Below are 23,398 nucleotides of genomic sequence, written 5' to 3'. Positions count from 1 at the left end.
ACCGTGGGTCCATCCGTCTCTACCTGAAAACCCCGGATAATATTTTTTTGGCCAGATGGGTTAGTGCCATTATCAAAAAGCCTGGTGACACATTCTCACATGAAAATACTTTTTGCCACTCAAGCCTATTAAAATACACCTAATTTTTGTCTGTAATTTCAACTATATACAAACCAGTGAGTGTTAAAAACATACACACATTACATGACCCTAAGGCTGTGTATAGCCCAACAGAATTTGTTACAGAAACAATACTTGTGCTTACTATGTGCAATGTACTTTGATCGTTTCTATTCTTCCCTCTTCTCTATCTAGTCTATTTAAAACACACACATACAATTCCAAACTGGTCCTGATTACTAAAGTGATTTCACACCCCACTATTATACTGGGATCCACAGTTTGAGGCACAGTACTCTCTGGCATCCTTTCAAACAATTAAAAAAAAAAAAAGTGTTCCATGGAATAACATCCCTTTGGAAGCGATGTCTCTGTACCGATGACCTGCTATGAACTGTGTCGTAAGCCTCCATCATTCCCGCTACTCCGTGGTGCCATATAGAGTGGAGGTGGCACAAATGCACTTAAATCAACAATACATGGTATTTGATTGTTAACTTCTCCCTTGTGCAGTACCACAGTATCCAAACAAACTTCGGAGTCATGAGATGATTTTGGATAATGAAAGCATTATCCCGTGCAGCTCAGGGTGATCTTGGGAGGCTAATTCTGCAGCTATTAAGTATCAGTGACAGAGAGTCATGAGGAAGTTGTGCCCAAAGTGTTGAAGGTCATGCTGTCAGGGTGAAACTGTGCCCTTTGGCGGGGGTGGGGGGGGGTGCATTTTTTCTGTGTTCCTTTCCATTCCTGTGCAAAGTCAGGCCTCCTTAGACGTCCACCAGTGCAAATCTCTGGATAGTTCTTGGAGCATGAAGTGATCATTGTTTGAAACTTTTTTCCCTCATTTATTTTATGAAACTATATACTAACTGGATTCCAACAAAAACAATGTCAGTTATTGTCTCATTACACAAGACATGTTTAGGTCAAAAGCTGGCAAGCAAAATCCATTTTCCAAGTACTGGTGGGAGATAACATTCATATATTGGCTGGCTGGCCAGGAGTTTCGTTTATCTGTGGAATTGTGATTTTAGACATTAGCCTCTCTGGCACCCAACATATAGGAACCATAAATACTTCCAGAGTATGCGGCTGCCTGGGGCCTTTCAGCAAATTCCAAGTATTGACAGGAGGGCATTAAAAACTGCATTAAAAACACAACAACCAATGCTACTGAGGTAGATTTCACAGATGTGATGATTCTACCTCTGGAGCAAATCAATCTCTGCTCTGTGTTAATAGCTGCTTGGAACCCAGGGAGAAAACATTGGCAAGATATACAACTCTATTCCAAAAACACAAGGACAAGTTCTTGCAAGCTCTATGGGTCTATTAAATGCACCCATGTCTAACTCAGATCCACAAGATGAAATGTAAGCCTCGGAGAATAGAGAGAAAGGGGATGCTTCTGTTAACAATACCCAATGGGCAAGAGCAGATGGAAAATGGTGAAGGATATTTGGCCCAAAGAAGAAGATAGCACAGTATAGCTATGTCAGATTCCAAAGACATTCTATCAAGGAGCAGCTGTGTGATTTTTATCTTTGTTTGGTTCGTTATTTTGGTTATTATTTCATAATCTAAATTAAGCCCAGGAAACTGACTAGTGTCAGTTTACGTGAGAGTTTCCTGAGGTTCATTTTTTATAGTTTTAGTTTTCACTCTCAAAAATTAAACTAAAGTACCCAATATGATCCACAATTGTTACTCCTTTACATTTTTTGACAGTACTTTCTGGTACTTAAAAATATACATGTAGTTGTCTATGCTCCGTGTACAAAACCCCTCCATCCAACCACAGTATTCTTTTCCTATTCTGTCCTGCAACTATTTGATGGATACATGCACCAGACATCTGGCTGTATTTTAGAAGCTCAAAGGAAACTACCAAAAATTCAGCTACAGTTGGAAAGTCCAATGAAGAAAGGAAATAACTCCAACAAGGCCAGAAACAGATTTATAAGGTTATGATCATAAAGGACTAATAACATGAACTGTGTATTATTTAAAAACATCCTGCTGTAATATTAGTATATGAATAAATTCTCCCACTTTGGAGGTCAGTGCATTTACAGTGACATTCTAAGGAACTATGTTCTGTTACTAGGAAGGCTGAGGAAGGTAAGCCATTTAGAAAGCATTTAACCATATACATACACATGTATCTAGAACTCTAAATTCTAGCTGGGGTCGAGCTACGCTAATTTTAAAGTTGATGAAATACTGAGATGTGAAGATTTGAAGTATCTGAAATACCAACAAAAAATTTAACGATATTCATGCACTGAATAATGCAGTCAATCTTGCAAGAGTCACTATCAACCACACCTTTCTGGCTTGTGTTTAAATGAATCCACTCTTCTAAATAACATGCAAATTTGGGACCTTAGCAGGACAGCACATAACCGGTAGAAGTACCAGGGAGAACTGGTAAGTTTCCGTTGCTCCTGAACATCCTAAAAACTTCATTGACAGGAGAAATACAATGCCTGCAACTTCCAAAGTCTCCATCATGTGCTAATTACTAACTGAAGAGGACAATCCTCAGCTTTTCCCTGTGAGCATTAGGGAGAGTTATAACTCAGGAAAAAGTGAAACCCTCTGTGGTGAGCAGGCTGCAAAAACAGCTGACCTGAGGTTTTCCCTGAGGCTGCGAGGCTTCCTTCTCTCTGCAGAGACAGACATGCCCTTCCAGCTGACTGAGACGCACAGGAGTTCAAACCACTCCCTCGGGGACTGGGGACAAGCCAAGATGCTCAGCCGGAGCCTTACGATTTTTTTTTCTCCCTGCATTTTTGCCCCTAACCCAGCGATCTTCCTCAAGCCTCCCCAACACACTCCCCTTCTCACCTTGATGTGGGAGGCATTAATGTAACCTGTGTTATTCTCTTTGGTCGGGATCAGCTCCACTCTGTTCTCCTCATAGGGGACCACTTCGCGGATGCGGCTTCGCTCGGCGTTTTCGGGCAGAGCAGCCGTGCTGAAAATGCCGTTCGCCTTCTTCTTTGGAATCTGCTCGTATTCTGTGAACACCATTCCCTCTTCTAGCTTTTTCTTCAGGGTTCTGAACTGCAACAGAAATTAACCTTCAGCTCTCTGGATTACCTTATCCAAAAACTCCAAGTCAGATTCCTTTAAATATCTGCAGTGATCGTGTTAATAAGCAGTTTCAGGACATACAATGAATGCTTGATTATTTCGGTCTCCTTATTCACCATATTGCTAGTTTCTCTGGCCTAGTAACCAGTTTCCTTCTCACTCATGCTTTAAACAGAACCGGTCAGTAAGGCCAGGCAAGAACTGAAATTCAACATCACTATTTTCGTTATTAACACCTCTGTTTAAAGTCCTAGTGATAAGAAGAATGTTCATCTCAATTATCCAAACATCATCCTTTTCTCCACTTCCAGAGCGGTTTTTTTTTTTTTTTGAGCTAAATTTAAGATGATACTGGTCCATAGTTCCCCAGTTCTGAGGATGAGATTCTTTTATTTTTCCCATGGCCAAACTAATTATACAAACATGGTATTCACTGGATTAAATGGGGATTCCTCTAAAGTCCCTTCTGCCTTTAAAACCTTTCTAATACTTCATATATGCTGACAGAAATCTAAAACAGGAATGGTACTAGCACTCTATTAAATTTACACGTTTCGGGGTGCCTGGGTGGCTCAGTTGTTAAGCGTCTGCCTTTGGCTCAGGTCATGATCCTGGGGTCCTGGGATCGAGCCCCGCATCGGGCTCCCTGCTCGGCGGGAAGCCTGCTTCTCCCCCTCCCCCTCCCCCTGCTTGTGTTCCCTCTCTCGCTGTCGCTCTCTGTCAAATAAATAAAGGTCTTAAAAAAAATTTTTTTTTACACGTGTTTCTTAACCGGACAGGAATTTCAGGAACTAAAGGAACACCTTTCTTCACCTCTAAAACACTACCATGGATCTTCTTCCTGCTTTTCAAAACCAAAGTTCTCACAACGCATTATCCTAACAATGATAAATCAGCCACCTTTACAGCCAAACACTTAAAGAATCCTTTAAGTGTCTGGGTAAGATAATCACTCCCTAAGAAAGGGTTCACAAAATTCATAGAGGTTTGAGACCTACAGTAATGGCTTAACTTCTTCGTTTTGCAAAAACAGAAACAGGCCCAAAGAAACGGAATGACTGGACCAAGGCCACGCAGCCTGTTAGGGGCTGGTCCCGTTATGCAGGCATTGTGATGCCGACTCGACAAAGAAACTGGAGATGCTGGAAAGAATCAATTTAATACAGTGCACACACCGGGTCTTGCTAAGCTCAAATTGGAGAATTAATTCATCAAACAAACCTTAGTGCTGGCATGTTTGGGCAAGGAGAGAGCTCTGGAATCCCAAGACCACAGAGCATGAATCACACATTTGACAAGCCCAGCGCTTACCCTCTCATCCATGGGAACTCGGGTGGCATCAGCTCGACTCTCTTCCCGCCCTGAGACCCGGGCAACCGAGAGTCCATTCAATGCTGCCAACATGAGCGGCCGCTTCTGCGCCTCCAGACTTGCCATCTTCTGCTTCTCTAGATTCTTGTGGCAAGAAAAGGCATGTTCTCATTGTTTATTATACGGGTAGAATGCTGGAATGTGTTTTAATCTCCCCAAATCTGTAACTCCCCAGCCAAGGAATGCAGACAATCTACCATTAGTGGGGCAAATTCAAACACAGCCTTCCCATTATTCCCACTGTGCTGCGGAAGCCAGTTCCTCCGGGACTCCTGAGCTTTTATCTAAAAATGGATGAATGAATGAACTAACAAACAAGTAAGAGCAAAGACTCCATGCAAATACCCCCCTGTCGTGCGGCTCACTCAAAAAGGAAAAAAAGCAAAAAAAAAAAAAGCAAAACTGTGTACTAGCAAGACACTTCCGGAAGGTAAGGGCTGAAGGAAGACAGGACGAGGGAAAGAGAAAAAGCATCATGAACAATCCAATCCAGTCACAGTGATGGACCTTTTATACAGATTAAGTGATAAAAAAAATCTATAAACATTGTTGGCTGCATTGTTAAGAAATCTAGATTCATAAGCCATAAAAAACAACCTTCCCAAGTTTCCATTCTGAGGGCCTGAGATGGAGGATGTCAATCCTATATTGAAGCTTTGGTCCCTGGGATACCATCCCCGGTACGAGGGCTGATGTGGGTTAGCAGATTTGCCAAGACCAAAGTCTGTGGTCATCTAACATGACCCATGAGGCATCACCCCTCCTGCTGTGTCCAAAAGGCCCCAAGGAATGGGCACCATGGCTCCCAATGACCAGGGTGGGACTGAATGGGACACAGCTATGGGAGAATATGGATTTGGGGGCTAAGCAGCCCATTCTGGGAAAGGGTTGGAGGTCAATGCGTGGCCCCTGTTTGTGGCATTTTGATTTCCTCTCCATCCTCACCTGCACCAACATTCTGAAACTGGATCAGTCAAGGTTCTGGTTGTTATGTCTACTGCTGTGCTTTCTTGTGCCCCCTAAACAGACTGAGTTATAAAAGAAATCTCCTTTTATACTCAGGCTAGCCAGTGAGAGCATTTCCCAAAAATAGTTTTGTCTTAGAAGGTAGAAGAATAGCAGAACTTCCTAAAGCATACGAGCAGAGGAGTTAAACAGCATTTAAGATTTTGATCCTAACAGAAGTGAAACCGTTCTGTAGATTCCTTTGGCTGCCACAGGTGAAGGGGGTCATCTTATCCCTGGTTTCTCTTCAAGGCTTAAGGTGTTTTTTTTTTTTCCTGAGGCTATCATTTAAAAAGTTACTCCCCCGAGAGGTGTGGTGATGGAGCCATGGTGCTGGTGGAGGACAAAGGGTTAGCGGATTATTCCAAGTGTCGGGGGACGGGCGGGCATTAGAACCCCACATGCATCCCATCAGCCTCTCAATGTCACCTAGTCAGAACGGAGCTCTGGCCCTTCTGAGTGACGGCCGCCAATAAGATGCTTCATCCAGTGACAGGACCGACCCAGCAGACAAACTAAAGGAATATCTCAGAGGAAGACTAACTGTGGGAAAGTGAGAAAAGGCGGATTTCACCTTCAGCCAAAAGAATGGCCCTGGCCTCTCAATCCCAGGAAGATTTTGAAGATTCCAGATTTCAATTTTGGGCTTTTGTTCGTCTGCTTATTAGTCTGTGTCTGTGAGAAATAATTTTCTCCCCGTCACCTCATTTAAATGGGAACATTTCACTTCCTTTGCAAAATTCTGAGAAAAGCAATCATTTTGGGGAAAAAAAATGTCCCTAAGGTCCTCCAAACAGTCCTTCTGCTTCCTTCCCATCTGTACCATAAGGTGACACTAACGAGGCCTAAGGCAAAAAGTAACTAACATGTCTTTCTCAGGAAAGGATTACTAGTTACCTACTGAAAACCGAAACCCCAGCGATAAACGACTTCTCTTAGTTCCTTCTCACCTATCCTATCAGCTTGTTACCAGAGATAAAAAATAAGTAACTCAAAAATCTGATTTGGCCTTTTCTGTTCCTGGCACCCGATTTGGGGTTCAGGGGCTACAAACAGTGAAATGTGCTCACGGCAGCAGAAGCCAGAAGGAGGACCCTACCACAACAGCGGGCCTGAATCATCCATCAATGAGACAAGTGGCTCCAAAATTATGGAGAGTTGCCCACAGGGGACATTCTCACCATACCTGTCCCCCTCCAGTTCCCCTTTGGTTAAATTTTCTGTTTTCTTATCCTAGAGAAGCCTGGACAGCTTTCTCCATTCTTACCCATTCCTAACAAGCCAGGCACAAGCCGCCCATGGTGGGGAGGGCAGAAGAGCATCTGAGATGTGGGAAGGGCACGGGGGGGAGGGGGGGGGGGGAGTTTCTTGATAAAAAAGAGCAGATGGAGAACCATCCCAACCTTCAGAGCCACTCACTGACACAGTGGCTCACTGAAGAACCTCCTAGTCCTTCTCTAAGGTCAAGACACCAGCCAAGGGCAGCAGTCCCTGAGCTCCTGAGTATATATAATTTGGGGGGGGGGGGGGGAAGAATCAATGGGAAAATGAAGTAGGGATGGGGTAATGATGTTCCTGAGCTACAATTAAGGGGTGAAATCAGTTATTTGCTATTATCCATATGGATGGGGTGGGAGAGCACGCAGGAAAAACAGTGGACACTCCCTTGCTTCTCTGTGATGATGCATGAAGCTCTGTGTAGGGAGTCAGAACCATGGGTATGGATCCAGGGTTTTGATGAACACAGGTAACAAGAGGAGAGGATGAAGATGACCACCATGAAGCTACGGGACCATGTAGGTGTCAATAAACATCAAATCAGCAGGGGAAACAGCAGAGCCGAATGCTCGAACTGACAGGTTCTTGAGTTGTGGTAAAGGAGCCCCTGGGGCCAAGACGTGCTGAAAATCCATTTCTACCAATGCATGACTTTTTCCAAGCTGGGAAAGCTCGCCCCCATGGCACCACCCCCGTGTTTCATTCCATCCCCCAGCCAAATGGTTTTATTGGCCAGAGGCACAAGCACATCTTTCACAATTTCCCTCTAGGTTTGCAAAAAGTGGAAAAAGTTATGCCTGTACCAAATTCTTAGCGCTACTCTACTCAGGGCCAAATCGGAGCTGCTGGGAATGTTCTGAAAATTTGTCTAAAGTAATAATGTTGCTACAGGGGCATCTGGGTGGCTCAGTCGTTAAGCGTCTGCCTTCGCTCAGGTCATGATCCCAGGGTCCTGGGATCGAGCCCCACATCGGGCTCTCTATTCCGCGGGAAGCCTGCTTCTCCCTCTCCCACTCCCCCTGCTTGTGTTCCCTCTCTCGCTGTGTGTAAAATCTTTAAAAAAAATTTAAAAAATAAAGTAATGTTGCTACAGATTAGATCCCTGGACCCCAAAACGCGGCTTCCTTAAAACTTTGACCTTTAACTGTTCTCTCAGCTTGATTACCCACTGGGGTGCAGGGAGACTTATAAAAGAAGGGAGTCTAAGAACCCCCTCGAAGCAAATTTTAACTTGGCAGCCACTCTGGAGTTCCTAAGTGCCAGCTACCTTACGGTAGAGATGTGGTACCTGCAGAGGAGAAGTCAAGGAGGGTCTGCTTAGTTGTAATGAAATGATTTTGCACTTTTTAAGGGAGTGAAAATTTCCAGAACAAGCAGCAATGGTAATCTGAAGTTTGGTTTTTTTTTTTTAAAGTAGCAACAACAGGGGCGCCTGGGGGGCTCAGTCAGTGAAACATCTGACTCTTGGTTTCAGCTCAGGTCATGACCTCAGGGTCGTGGGATAGCACTCAGCTCGAAGTCCCCTTGAGATTCTCTCCCTCTCCCTCGGCCCCTCCCCCCGCTCTCTCTCTCTCGCTCTAAAATACAATGAATAAATAAAATTTTAAAGTAGCAACTACAATCTATCAATTTCCTCATTAGGAGATAATTCACTTCGTTGATCTGTGTGTGCACCTGTTACCTACACACTCCTGCTCTGGCAACAGACCTGGTTCCCAGCTGGTACACAGCTGAATGACAGTTACTTATGTCTAATATCAGGCATCTTCAAATGTTGTCAGTGTGTGTAGATACATGTGTGTATTCACACACACGTGTGTGAATTCTGATAGAATGAGCTTAATTGGGAACTGAAGCTCAATGGTGAACTTGCGAGTTTACTGCAGTGTTCGTGGTTTGTGTTGAACATCTGTTGAAAGAAAATCTGAAAATAAGGCTGGACACATCATGGTCCAGTCAATGCTGGTGAGCCATCCTGACAGAGATCTCCACACAAAGCTATGCTCTGAAGGGATGCTGCTCTCTTACACTATCTAATCGGGGAAAAATGCTTTCCCCTGGAAGAACCAACAAGAGAGGTAGGAAGGAGAGCTCCTAGCAGCTCACACAACAGCGTAAGTGACCCTGAATAAAGAGCATGATGCTGGCCTGGACTCCGTCCCGAAAACCAGCCTGCAGCATGCTGACTCCATGACGGCGCTGGGTGCCAAGGACACCAATTAGAAGCCCTGAATGAACACGGAAAATTTAGCTGAAAGAGTAAAACACAAAGTTTTGTGAAAGAAAACAGTGCCTGATGAAATGCCCACTGATTCTCCAACTCCCCAACACAATACCTGGATAAGCCCCGCACCTTCTCCAGTGCCCAGCATCCGGGTGCTTTTATGCTCTGAGTCACGGCAAAGGAGCAGAGGAGGCTGTGATTGGGGGGGGAGGGGGGCAGACTCTGCCCTGGGAGAGCAAGACACTTACCCTGAGGGCCATCTCTCTCTCTACAATGCTGTCTTCCAGGGAGAACATCTCGGACACGGGTCTCTCCTTCACAGGCTCTTTTTTGACCCGCTCCTTCACGCTCGTCAGGTCGGGTTCAGAGATGGACGGACCGAGGGAAGGCCCAGCCACGGCCAGCTGGTCAGCTCGGGAGACACTGATGGCCTTGGCCGGCCCGTGTCTCAGGACCCTGGCCCTGGCCATGGCAGGAGGCAGGCTGACCTGGTCTTGCCTCAGCGCCCCATTGCTAACACTTTTCCTTGGGCCAGGGTACTCGGGTGGGGGTTTGTTTGGGATCCGGGCCAAGGCTGCCTGTAGCTGGGCACTGTACCCCATCTTCTCCCGGAGCACGGGGATCTGGGGCACCGATCCCGGGGCCTCCTCCTCCTCCTCCTCCTCGCTCTCACTGCTGTGGATCAGCATGGTGGCATCCGAGAAAGTCTTCTTGTGGTGGTAATGGGGAAGCTGGTGAGCCTCGTGGCTCCCCGGCACCTCCTCGGGGGGCCCCTGCTCCCGGAGGGTGTTTCGGCGAGCCATGGGGATATTGAGCGACTTCAGGGTCATGGCTTCCATGCCCCGCACCATGCTGCTCATCACCTCCAGGCTGTGCCGCTTATTCACCGTGCCGTGGTGCTTGGTGGCCGTGAGGGGCTCGCTCACCTCCTGGAGAGACTGGTGCACCACCGGGGAGCTGTCCTCTTGGAAGGTCTTCACGGAGAGCTGCACTTTGCGGGTCACCAGGTCAGGGCTACTGCCGCTGACGTACCTGTGCCGGTGGCTGGCGAGGTCCGGGGTGCTGGTGGCAGGGCGTGGCCGCGGGTAGGGGGGTGGCGGCCTGAAGAGATAGTTTTTGAGCATATGGGCCGTGTTGTAGTTCGGGGTGCCCTGCAGCTGCATGTTGGCCAGCTCCGGCGTGCTCACCGTGTGGGAGATGGCACTCGCCCCCGGCTTGCTGGGCACCATGTTGTTCTTTGGGTTTATCTGGTCAGATGGACTGACGAGTTTGTTACCGTAGCCTCCCTGGGGCCCATAGGGGACTGTGTAGGGGTGCCTCTCCCGCATCTCGGGCTGGCTGTACACCAGATCCTCTGGCTGGTTGTAGGCATGCGTGTTGATGATGTTGAGGTTGCGCAGAGACTGGCTCTGGCTGTCGGCGTGCACGACCCCCCTCTTCATCTGCCGCATGACCGTCTCATAGTCGGGTGTCGGCCGGTAGGATGGCACGATGATGGCACTGTGCCGGTGGCTAGGGATGTAGTCCGCCCGCATGATGTCACTGCCCGGGATACTGAGGCTGGAGGACACGGGAGAGGCCTGGATGAACGTCTGGGAGCAGCTGAGGGAGCTGATGCTGTGAGCACTACACACACTGCCATTGGTGACGGCGCCGTTTAGATAGTTTAGGTCCAGGCTGTTGTGAGAGTTGCGGTATAAGGCTTCTTCATTCCCGGGGACAATGCTGTCTACAGGAAGGCAAACGAAGGCACGTGAGCCTCCCCATCATCCTGCCTCAACTACCTTCAGCCTCACCCTCGGGGGCGTGATTTTTACAAGTCATTAAAAGTGAAATCCTGTGGTCTCCCCCCACATATTCCATGGGAAAACGGGTAACTCTTGGGTGGGATGCCAACATACAGAAGGAACGCTTTAAAGCATACTAACAAGAAAAAGGGAATCTAATCAAAGGAAACTAAGCACATTTGGATTAGTCATCACCTGGCTCAGTTCTCGATTTTGCCATGAGCTCTGCAATCGGGCACCAACAATGGCCCTCATGGGGGGTAAACCGGTCTTCCTGCACAGCATCCAGCAACAGAGGACTGGATATTGGGGCCAGGAAGTCAAGAACTTTAACAGGGCAACAGATTTGACGTTACTGAGTACCTGAGGCTCATGCTCTTGACGGCAGTGGAAAAGGTCCCCTTACCCGAGGGATGGCTGAACATTCATTAAGACACATTAAGCGACGCAGCCAGGACGTCAGCATGCATGGCTAGTTTGTTCTGATCAGCAACCAGAGGAGGCAAAATCAGAATCAGGGGTTCTTTCAGCCACTGCCTAAAACTCTCCTCTAGAATTGGTTTCCTCACCGAGGTCAATTCACATTAAAATTAATAATACCTTAAGGAGGTATCTAAAGGGATAAAGAGTAGATTTCTAACGTCAGGCCCATTCCAGGTACGTACCCATGTGTGTACACACACACACACACACACACACACACACACACACAGAGGCAACCTCTTGCTGAGACACTTTTTGGTAGGCGAAGTACATTCATTTTCACACTATGGATTTAAGCATGAGCAAAGTAGAGGAAGACAAGGCAGAAAGGCAAACAAAACAAAACACCCCCACCAACCAGAAAAGGTGACTGAAAACACTCAGCTGCCTGAAGAGGAGTAGGGTCCCAGACCAGATGAGATGCGCTGGGTAAGAAAAACCAGCAAAACACAGAGACAAAGGTGTCCCCCTTCTCCACCTCTAGTGGAGTTTCATGCTTTCCCACAGAAGCAGGGCAACTCTGCTAGTCTGCTTATAAAAAGCAGTGTTCTTTAAATAGTCTCGATTATCTAAGTTTCCATACTCACACTGATAGCACAGAGAGATTCAAAATAGGCGGCATACAGTAACACAGAAACTAATTATCCATTTAACAGATTGTCAACATCCAAGTTTAATATCATTCCTTTTTTGCAATGCAGTTTAGTGTAATGATGAAGAGCCCTAGCTCTTAACACCAGTTTTTCTCTCCAAGTTCCTCCAACACTCCTTCTGTATCCCACTTTCTGTATCTGCAAAATGGAATAATGGTACCTATTGCGTGGGTTCGAGGATTAAATGAAACAATACGTTGCAAGGGCTTAGCACACTGCTTAGGGAGAGGAATTGTCCTATAAACGTTAATTGTGATTATTATAATCATTATTATTGGAATGAATTTTTCTCACACATCTTGCACGGTGGTGTTTGGGGGAGAAAAAGAGGAAGAAAACAGATGTAGTCAGAGGCAAGAACAAGTGCAGAGACAACTGGCAAGCAATAATGTAAAAGAGGAGTTGAGAGGATTTGTGCCTTTCTTTTAAGTATGCTGGACGCCTGTATTCTCTGTCCCCATGAGAGCCCAGTTGACTGTTCCAAGCTTTCCGACAGGGGCAGTTCCATTGGGCTTACTGTCCCTCTCTCTTCTCAAAGCCCACTTACCAGAGGCAGGAGGAAAAGGAACTTGCCCCCTGCCTTCTCCCAACTCCCTTGGCAGCCAATTCTGGAAAAATTTTCCTCTCGGGGGCCAATGACATGCTATGCCTTTCATAAATCGAAGCTGCGCTGCCTCTTGTCATTCAGACAATGACAAAGTCAAAACAAAAGTATGACTGTCATCTAAAAAAAAACCAATATCATCTTTACTGCTCACAGGTCCTCAACTTTTCGTCTGAAGAAGGGAAAACGGCAAGCCCGTTACCTTGTGAAGTATGCGTTTCCGAGTAGTGTTCCCCACACTGGACGTGCATGGGAGGCAAGATGTACGGCTGCTGTCGGGGCTGAAAGAGAGAACACGACAAAGGTGGGAAGGCCACGGCACAAGGGGCGGCAGACGCTCGCTCGCAGGGAACCCGCCCATCACTCACCCACACCTGCAGGGAAGCACCTGCCTGACCGCCCTTGACCCATCCCTCTTTCGCTCATCTGTACCCCCGCGTCTCCTCACTAAGTTTAGGACTGGAGAAACAGGAAAGGGAGGAACAGGGAGGCTGGTTCAAGGTGGGAGAGATAAAGAGGCTACAATGAACATATCTTCTATTTCCTGATACGCTTGCAAAACTCCCAATGCCTTTTTTCAGGAGTAACTCAGAACATGGATATTATTCTCTTCTACCTAAGAAATAGTGAGACTGGGGCACCTGGGTGGCTCAGTCATTAAGCGTCTGCCTTCAGCTCAGGTCATGATCTCAGGGTCCTGGGATCGAGCCCCGCATTGGGCTCCCTGCTCTGCGGGAAGCCTGCTTCTTCCTCTCCCACTCCCCCTGCTTGTGTTCCCTCTCTCACCGTGTCTCTCTCTGTCAAATAAATAAATAAAATCTTAAAAAAAAAAAAAAAGAAATAGTGAGACTATGGGGGAACTCTCATTCATTCTATTCAAAGTTGTCTGTACCTATGACCCTCGTTCACAACACCACATCAATCTCCAATAGGGACAGGGGGAGTGTTGAGCTGGGTCCACTTGCAAACTCATGTAAAAATCTGAAAGGTGATCCACAACAATAAGTGTGTAGTTCTCAAGACCACCTATGGACCTTCCCATTGTAGAACCCAATGTGGGAAGGTGTTGCAGGGAATTCAGTTGAACCATCTCCCTGCCCCCGCTTCAGTGAAGAATCTTTTCCAAGAGATTCTTAAAGATGGCCATTTAAGCCTCAATCTGATTGACTTCCTGCTGTAGGCAAGGGTAAACTCCAAGGGGAAAAAAAGTGCTTAGACAGGTTCAATATTTGGTAAGCCAAGTAAGGAAATATGATTAGTTGCTAATGGTGATCTAAAACAAGACACTGAACCTGAGTAGGTCACAGCTTCTTGTCAGTCAAATCAGGCCTCTTCCCCCACCCCACCCCCATCACAAACAATATCCATTTTATTTATATATCGGGGTTCCAGGTGAGAACTTGAAGAAAAAGCTTTGATACTAAAAAAAAAAAAAAAAACTTTTAAAAAAACTTTAAGCTTGTAAACCACCAAACAGGATATCTTATATTTCTATTTGATTATTTTAAAATTAGCCTTATGGATACTGGTTTAAATGTTACTGCTCTAGGAAAGAAGTTGAGATCAAGCCAAAAAACCCAAAGCCAGCAGGGGTCACACTTTCTCAGAAGCCCTCAGTGAAAGAAGAGCACTCTCCAGAATTGGAAGCTGGGTGGGTAACTCATCTCCCATTTCCTCTGCCCCAAACAATGCTTAAGCATCACAAGGGCAAATAAAGAAGGTGATGAAGACAAGAGACCCAAACATTAAAAAGAGTCAAGACAGAAGAAATAAAGGACTGAAATTAATCTAAGAAATTAGGTCATGGTAACAAAGAAGAGGTGCTGTGTAGGTATCGGCTTTTCTAAATATTCCCAAATCTCCCTTTGGCTGGTTTTTGCATCACAATTTTAAAATATTTTTCCTCTTCACGGTAATGCATAATTCAACTCAGTTTTTCCAGAGTGGGACAGCCAGTTTTGAGGCTTGAAACAAACAAACAAACAAACAAACCAAAAACAGCGGGGAGGGATTCAGAGGAGGTAACAGGAACACACAGTAAAGCACAGTTGGCTTGCTGCCTTCTCTCGCTTATTTAAAAAAAAAAAAATCCAATAAGTAAGTGACTGTTTATGAACTTGCATGACTGTACAGCAAAACACAAAATAGTGAATCCTCCAAATACCATTTCAGGATATATTTATTCTGTATTTCTTATATATATATTACATATATATAATGCATATTATTCTATTTCTTTCCAGGCCTGCTAATACAGAAACAAGTGAGATGCCAAAACATAAGCAGCAGAAGGGCAAGGAAAAAAAAAAAGCAGTCCTGGTTATCAGCAAGGAAGCCAAAAAGGGACCACGTTACTCATCCACTCATCCCAGGGAACTCCTGGTGAAATGGTTTAAGCCTAAAGGGTATAGGAAAGAGGGAAGCCTTGAATTTAGCTTCCTGAAGACTGTCTTAAAGCCTCTTTATCTTCTCTAGATAAGATGAGATCCAATCACAAGACAGCATTACTAATACTTTGTCCTCATGGTGTTTCACGGACATAAGTGAAAAATTATCTCCCTAATGACATGTGGACTCTAAAGAAAAAATAAAAATAACATTCACAAAGGAGGAACATAAAGAAGCCAGTGCCGTGAACAAATCTATTAATGCCACAAGAGAAAAGCCCAAAGTGACCCTCTAGATCTCCAAGGTGAGGGCCACTTGTGAGATATTGTACATGATAGCAAGATTAATAATATTCATGTGGGGACTTAGGAATGTGATGACATAATGGTGCAACTCCAGAATTCTAAAAGTTCATTGTCTATGCATTTCCCAGAAAAAAATCCTCAAAACTTTCCTTTTAAAAGACAAGTTAAAGATGTGCTATAGGGTATACGTTATGTATGAGGAAAAATTCAATTTTATTCTATCATCTCGAATGCTCACTAAAAAATTTTAAAGGTCACATGTTTATTTTGATTTTGTGTCAGACATCACAACCTAAAACATAAGAATTATAGCTTAAAACAAGTAGATACTTTAAAGGAAGCCAACTCTCCTGGATCTTTCTATATTATCATCCTTAAGTCATCCTCAAATAAAACACAGCCTAAGACAGAACATATGAATGAAATCAGAGTTGTGTTTCCTTATTCAGAAGGAGTTTTTTAAAAAAACTAGTGTTACATAGAAAAGTAGATCAATTCAGTAGATCAATATTGTTGACCTTAAAATTAAAAGATGTGCAATTAATCTTCTCTACCAAATACCCTACCTGAGACCATCAACAGTAAACTCATTCAATTTGGGTTCATTTAAAAAGCACCTTCTTTTTGTTTCCTTTTCTTTTTTTTTTTTTTTTTTAAGAGAGGGAAAGGCGGAGGGGGAGAGGGAGAGAAATAAGCAGGTCCACACCCAGCACAGAACCCGATGTGGGGCTCGATCTCACAACCCTGAGATCATGACCTGAGCCCAAATCAAGAGTCGGATGCTTAACCGACCGAGCCACCCAGGCTCCCCAGAAAGCAATTTCTGTCTAGTTTATTAAGATCTATCTATGGGCAGTGAATACTAAAGAATTCGTGGAGCTTGTAACTGAAGACATGTCTGTATGTAACAACCAGGAACAGTGAGTGATAAAACCAAAGATGAGCAAGTGGATAAAAACACACACAATAGGTTGCACACTGAAGAAACATGGTCTCATCGGCCTTGAGACTTACTCTTAAGGGGTGAACCTTGAGCCACATTTCAAGAAGTGATGGCCGTGGATGGGCACACGGATGTCCCACATGATGGGACATGAATGGGACAGGGATGTTCATCACACCTGCTTGGCAGACTGAAGCTCTTCTGTGTTCTCATCACATCTCACCTGGTCATGAAGCCCTAGGCATGTCCCCTCTCAAATTAGCAACAAAAGGACACTCCATCCTCAACAGTCAGACCACTTGATTATTAAAGACTTTATACATACCAGAGAGGATCGGCTCCAGGTGGGCTGGCGTCTGATGGGGGGTGGAGAATTTGATTGTCTGCGTGAAAAGTTAAAAAAAAAAATGAGAACGGTCATTGTATTTATAAGACGTAAGACAACCAGAAAGACAAGAGAGGGTAAAAAAGACAAGATGGGTAAGTAATTTACAGCAAAATGTAAACATTTATTTCTGAGTGATGAGGCTATGAAAAATTTTAATTTCCTTTTTTATTATTTTCTTTATTTTCAAAATGTTTGGAGCATATGACCCTTAGATAGTATGTTTTACAGAAGAATAAGGCTTATTTCCAAAGAAAGATTATGAGAGAAATAAGCAAGACTGAAAAATATCACTATTATTACATGGATTTTTAAAAATTGTATTCTTTGTATCTTTGTGAATGTCTAAAATCTTTCATCATGAAAAACAGCAAGTAGAAACAATATTTTTTAAAATGCTGCCAGTCAAATGAAATCCAAAATAGATTAAATATGTTTGAGTAAGACCATATAAAGGTCTTTTTGAATTAAGACAATACCGACTACAAATATTTATCTAATCAGATCCTTTCCTGACTGAGAATGAACGTGAATTTTTTTTTTTAATGTAGAGATAAAAATGTGTGGGGACTAAGAGTATTATCAAATTCTGGAGCACTGAAATCAAAGGTGCCTTTGAGAAATGGTCCCAAATTCCAGAGCAACACTTTCCCTAGTCCTCAGTGAAATCATAAAAAGACAAAAACAAAAACACAAAAAAAGGACATGTAGAGTTTTCCATAAAGCTAGAATTCTTCAATTTAAAGCACTCTTCTTAGTCTGGTAGTTCATCTTTCCTACCCTTTTACATCTTTTCTTTTATGAAGTGATGGAAACAGTATAGTAATGTTGGATGTTTTTTAACAACTGGCTAAATACAATATTATAAGACCTAGATTATAGGTTTTATAATACTATTATAAGACCTGCAATTTTTCTTCTCAAGTCAAGAAATATGGGAACCACTCCCTGGAGCTATATGGGAAGATGACAAGCAGTAGCTCTGTGAGCAAAAAATAAAAATAAAAATCAGTGACAGTCTTAGAGGTCAGGGTGTGGAGCTCTAGAGGAGGATGCTGTTAAGATGATGCTAGATTCATAAAACTCCAGGGGGCTATCCTAGGCCTTAATGCAGTCTGCACTGAGATTCAGAATTTATTGTGTATATGGGGTATGTGTGTATAAATATTAGAGAGTTCCGGTTCTTATCAGAGAAGAGGTTAGGAACCTCTCACACCTGGTTAGGAACAGAAGAAGAAGTTATTACAGAAGTAGAAAAGAAAACACAATTTCCTTTAGTTTTCACTCTGACATAGGCTGTTCACTAATATTAGAAGACCACAAGATAAAAATACGCTGAAAATTTCATGATAAATCCACTTGCTGAGAAATGGTCAAACCAGAAGACCACAGTAAAATTCACTTCTCAGAACAATTTTAATTCCCCCTCCAGAAGTCAACCATGGAAATCCTGTTCATGCCCAAGACACCCCCACAAATACAAGCCAACGGCAGAGCAGACCCGCACAGAAGCGATCTACAGGGAACCGGTCCAAAAGAAGGGCACGTGTGCGCGTGTGCGTGCGTGTGCGCATGCGCGCACGGCCCTCGTTACGGCTGTTTCACTTGCCCCTCCCCGGTCACTGCCCCTCTGAATTTACATTTGCAAACTTTGCTGGCAGCCCTGCTAACTATGGCCTCGCCTTTCAGACTCCGACAGTGACCAGTTGCAATGACTGGCTTGAAAGAGCCTCCATCGTGTAGAGAAGAAAGTCTGTCAGGACGTGAGGCTCCCGTTCTAAAGCAGCCGCTATTTTCAGCAGGAACTGCTCTGGGACAATGCTCTCACGCTCTTGGATGTGTCCACTGGGGGAACGCAAAAGCAGTTCCTCTCTTGCATTTATATCCCCGAATTCTTTGAAACACAATTAAGCACCTTGGGCGCGCCAACTGCCGAATGTTCTCTGCTGAGGACCGTCTTTTGAAGGCAACCAAAATAAAGGCAATGATAGCGTGAGGCCCAGCGACGCCACATCCAAGGTCAGGTCACATTTAAGTTCCCGTATCAGACTCCCTTTATCGTCTTTATTTCCAAATTAGATTTAAAAAACACACATGGACTCGTGACATCTATTAGTGTCTTCCAAGGCTTCCTGTAATTACCCTGGCCTCTCATTTACAGGCAGATGACATGACCCAGAGGCACACGCAGGGTTAGCCAACTGTGTAAGAGAAACAGGGCTGAGGATGACAGAGGCTTCTTTTCTTTCAAGTTGGCTTGCCACTCTGTTCCACACTTCTGAACGTACTCTGCATCTGACACGAAGGGGCACCCTGGCAAATTGGGAACGGCTCGGCTCCTCCAAACTCCTAGCAGAGGACGGAAAGGCACTAATGCGGGCCAACCCATCCAGGTAGTCAAGCACTCACAGTCAATTTGTGAATTATTTTCTCTCCAGGCATATGCACTACGCCAGACATTTCATCATTAAAGTTCTTTCACTCCTGCCTGGATTCAGCTTATTCCTTTAGCTTCCGCGAGGAAGGAGGGAAGAGGGCGAATGGAAAATGCAATCTAAGCGATCCACGACATCCCTAAAGCACATGAATTGAACGGGAGCAAGCCGCTGGGTGAGGGGGGTAGACTACATGGTTACTTACTCAGTGCAGATTTTGTTTTGTTTGTAAAACTTGTGCCGTGTAGCAAACAACCGAGAAATGTACTTGGCATTTTCAATATCGTCCTTGGAAAAGGAGAGGGGGGGGAAAAAATAAACATTGGTTTGGTTGTAGATGCATTTCCCTAGGATTCTCCTGAACGGGACCACATCCCTTCCTCCCAACAGGCCAAGCACAAAACAGCACCCTGAGCTGCAAACCCACGTGCTGAAACCCTACAGCCAGCGTGGCTAGGAAGCCCACCCAAGGATGCAGACAATCCGTCAGTTAAAGAATCCTCTAGGCTCAAGGCACAGGGCTTACACTGATGAGCCGGCATGTCTTCACACAGTTCCAAACCAACTGCTTTAAAAAGAAAGAAAGGAACGAAGACAGAGCCTGGAATGAACACTGAGCACCACTGAGATGGCAGTGAGGTGCATGAACAGCCTTGGCCCTCAAGGGGGCGCTCAACAGAAGGGCGAGCCCTCCCTTTTCTTCAGGCCAGGCTTGGGCTGTGGTGGGGAAGGAAATCCAGGTCAGCCGGCTAAAGAAAATGCCAGGCAATATCATCGAGGGGTTACTGGATGCGGGCTGTAACTTGAGCGCTGAGGAACGCGGCACGCCAGACATGTGATCCACCACAAACACAGCAGGTGGAGGAACCCAAATCGCAGAGTCCAAACTCAGCTTGGAAACCTGGCGTTTTCAACAGGAAATTGCCACCACTACCTGGAAATGAGTGATGATGGCACTGGGCAAGGGCTGGGCAGTTATTAGTTCAAGAGAATACTTACTCTGTCATGATATGGAGAGCAAGGAAAGGATATTGTGAGGTGAGAAATCAAACAGCCACCTGCCTGTCGGACCCTGCCCCTGTCTTTCATTTTGCTTACCGTGTGAAAGAGGGCAGTCTCTTCTTTGTTGATGAGCTCCACCAGAATAGTAGACTTGTTGTGAGCGATATTCCCGATATCATTCCACCTGGTCAAAAGATAAGGCAACTGGGTTTGCCAACGATGTCCCATGCAGTTATGAATCAGCGTAGGAGGGTCGTCTTTTACTGGTGAGTCTCATTTGACAAATTATGATTTAACTATAGTTTTGAAAGCTAAATAGTCCTTCTCTCCAAGCAAAAAAGTAAAACACAACATGCGTCAACTTAAATACCTAAAAATCCTGTAAAACCCACATCTAGATACTGCTGTTCATAAGGTACTGTTTCCTTTAGGATTAGCGATGAGGAAAATGTTCAAGGATCCTCTGCTTGTTTTTCACATTTCCAAACTGCAAAGCATTTCCCATGATCCCTGCTTTTAATGATGGAGGGGAGCATATTATTTTAAAGTCATGTGTTTCCAGGAATCTAGGCCAAAGAATCCACACAGATTCTGTGTTGCAGTGTATGCCATGGACGGATGATGCCACCAAGAAAAAGTGCCCAAGGAATGTTTAATGTGCCTACATTTTTGTGATTGATCACACACACACACGTTTCCTTCTTTCCTCATGAAGACCTTAGCTAAAATGAGACACATGAAATAACTACCAGACAAGGGAAGGTAAGCTACTATTTCCCATCCTACTTGGAGCCAGTCTTTAACCATCTCTTACTCCTGCCTACCTTCACTCTGTGCCCCAGTCTATCATTCCCTGCCCACTGCCTCTTCATGCCAACATTACACTTCCCTATCCTCCTCCTTTAAGACTCAGCTCAGAAGTCGCCTTCTCTCTCTTCCTCATCCCCAACCACCCACATGGCATGAAAGAATCTGGTGTAGTCCTCTCTGGGGCCCCGCATGGTATGACAATTGTTTACTTCTGTGACCAGATCCCTAACTAAGGCAGAGGAGACCACAGGCCCCATGCCTAGAGATTCTGCTTTCTTCGTCTCTGTCCTCCATACACTGAGCCAAGTAAGTACCTGGCATGCAGCATTCAATAAATGTTTGCTGAAAGAATTAAGAGTCATAATATTGCCTCCCATCTGTAGAGAGTATGGTTTCTTTATGAACTCTCAAGGTAGACGAGGCAGCTATTTTTGTTCCTACTTTAGAGAGGAGACAATTTCAGCACAAATGAGGACAGGACTTAGCCACGTTCACTCTGCACATCGGGGATGCAGGAGTTCTATACTTGGGGCTTCCAGGCTTTCCTCCAGTCACCCTTCCATTACTCCAGTACCAACTGTGTTCACAGACATCTGCTGGGGCCGTACTCTCTACAGGTGTTCAGCACAGCTGTCTGCTGACTTACACTTCCATCAGATTACATCTACACGGACTCATAGCCACATATTCCTCAGCGAAGGTCTCTAGAGATAAGAGATATTTGGTTTCCTCAGGCTCCATTCCTTCAAATCAACTGCCAAAACTCTGAATCCACTCCTCACTCCACAACGCGACTCCACCTAGGGACATTCTTACCATGACAGTATGGTAGAAGTAAATTCCCATCCTGTAGGGGTTTCAAGATAAGTGCTGAAGAGGTCTGGAAGCAGTTCCTAAGGAACTGAACCAAACCATGAGTGGCTAATCATCAGCAAAGTTTCAAATGGCTATTTTCTTCTATTTAACCTCCATAGCTGGAATGCAAGACTTGTCTACTTTTCCAACCTCAAGGAGAAAATGAAGCATTGATTTAGCTATGGAGAACTGTGTGGGACAAAATGCCTGGACAGCTTTAAGTGGGCATAAAAAGGTCTAGTTACAACTCCGCACAATTTATGTGTTTTATTTGATTACTTTATAATTTGTTGTAGGTATATGGAGTTGAAGGAGTATGTCCAAAAGTAAAAAAGTTTATTCTGCAGCCACAAAGATCTCTCTCCCCACTCCTTTAATAATGTCTCCATTTAAGAGTAAGAGAAAAATCAGTGGACAAAAATAATGGCAGGGTGGAGACCTAGCGGGGAAAGGAGCCAATTAGGAAGCTTTTGGTGGGGAAACATTTGCAAAATGACCTGCATCAACTGCTGATCCAGAGAGTACACAGCTGGGCAAGATCCACGTCCAGAAGGTGGACTTGGCTTTGGCTTTAAGAGCTGTCTTTGATTATCTGCACTAGGTGCACAGCTCTGCCTAACAGATGCACATGCAGGAAAGCTGTTCTTGTAATAAAGAGTCGGCCATACTGCCCTTATAAATGAAAGAAAGCATGCAGTTTTTGAGATCGTGGACACCATGGTGACAACTATGGGCACCAACACAAGCAAGCTCATTGACATGTAATGGAGGAGACACTCTGCCAAATCCCTGTACTGGTTCTCTCTCATGTTCAGTGGAGAAGAGGATTTAAAATGCAAAATAATGCCCATCACCCAATTATCCCTTCCCCTAAATAAATAAATGAATGAATGAAAAAAATAAAATGCAAAATAAAAGTACCAGCCCTTTAATTTGTGATAACAAATTCACTGCTTTTAAAACGCATTTTCACAAATATAAAATGTCATATATTTAATATAGAAATCAGTCCACACTCCTCTAGCATGTGCGGTTAGGCAGAGGGTGATGGAAAATGGGAAGAAGCCAGTCTGGATTTAATGGCTGGTCATGGATAACGTGGGCAAAGGCAGCCAGCGGGACTGACTGGACAACCAGCTTCCAAGCAGACTCACAGAGTTTAGCGCCACTCTTCTGGCTCAGGAGGGTTCAAGTAGCACCTTTCCTGCAGTCAAGTGGGAAGGAAGAGCTTCCTCTATCCTTCACCCCCAAAACAGGCCTCCAGGAAAAGTGAGATGCATTTCTCCCTAACTGCTCAAATCTCACAGAGGGCTGATCTTATCTGAGTTGAGAAAAGCTCAACTCTGACCCACAGTCTGGCTCTTAACTCATTGGGATCACTGTCATCCTCAGTGAGCTTTTCTAGAATCCCTCAGGGGAAAAAGGAAAAAGAGACAAATAAGACTACCTGTGTATTACTGCTTGTCTTCCAATTCTGTTTCTCACGAATATCCCCATAAAGAAAATGCCCAGGTGCACACTGTTTCCATGATTGTCCTGCATAAGATCAACAGAAGAGCGATGTGACCAAACAGATGACCAGCGGACCGGCAAGAGCCAAGCACCCGGGCTACAGCCTACCTGGTGGCGGGGGGGGGGGGGGGGGGGGGCC

General features: G+C 44.8%; 1 protein-coding gene across 3 annotated transcripts in view; it reads right to left on the bottom strand.

Annotated features, from left to right (window-relative positions):
- The window catches only part of PTPN14 (protein tyrosine phosphatase non-receptor type 14), a 192,844-nt gene that overhangs the window by 19,364 nt on the left and 150,082 nt on the right, over positions 1 to 23,398 (bottom strand). For all 3 annotated transcript variants that reach the window (XM_081824800.1, XM_081824801.1, XM_081824799.1), the window contains exons 8-15: positions 23,195 to 23,283; positions 20,179 to 20,266; positions 19,286 to 19,368; positions 16,586 to 16,643; positions 12,827 to 12,905; positions 9,346 to 10,826; positions 4,531 to 4,674; positions 2,971 to 3,189 (exon numbers count right to left, since the gene is read on the bottom strand). In XM_081824800.1, coding sequence (XP_081680926.1) covers positions 2,971 to 3,189; positions 4,531 to 4,674; positions 9,346 to 10,826; positions 12,827 to 12,905; positions 16,586 to 16,643; positions 19,286 to 19,368; positions 20,179 to 20,266; positions 23,195 to 23,283 — 2,241 coding nt within the window. The remainder of the gene's footprint in view (positions 1 to 2,970; positions 3,190 to 4,530; positions 4,675 to 9,345; positions 10,827 to 12,826; positions 12,906 to 16,585; positions 16,644 to 19,285; positions 19,369 to 20,178; positions 20,267 to 23,194; positions 23,284 to 23,398) is intronic.

The sequence above is a fragment of the Leptonychotes weddellii genome, chromosome 6 (assembly GCF_054177405.1).
Source record: "Leptonychotes weddellii isolate Sample4059 chromosome 6, ASM5417740v2, whole genome shotgun sequence".
Lineage (NCBI taxonomy): Eukaryota > Metazoa > Chordata > Mammalia > Carnivora > Phocidae > Leptonychotes > Leptonychotes weddellii.
The sequence above is the reverse complement of the archived record's forward strand: the minus strand, read 5'-3'. Positions and strand labels throughout refer to the sequence as shown.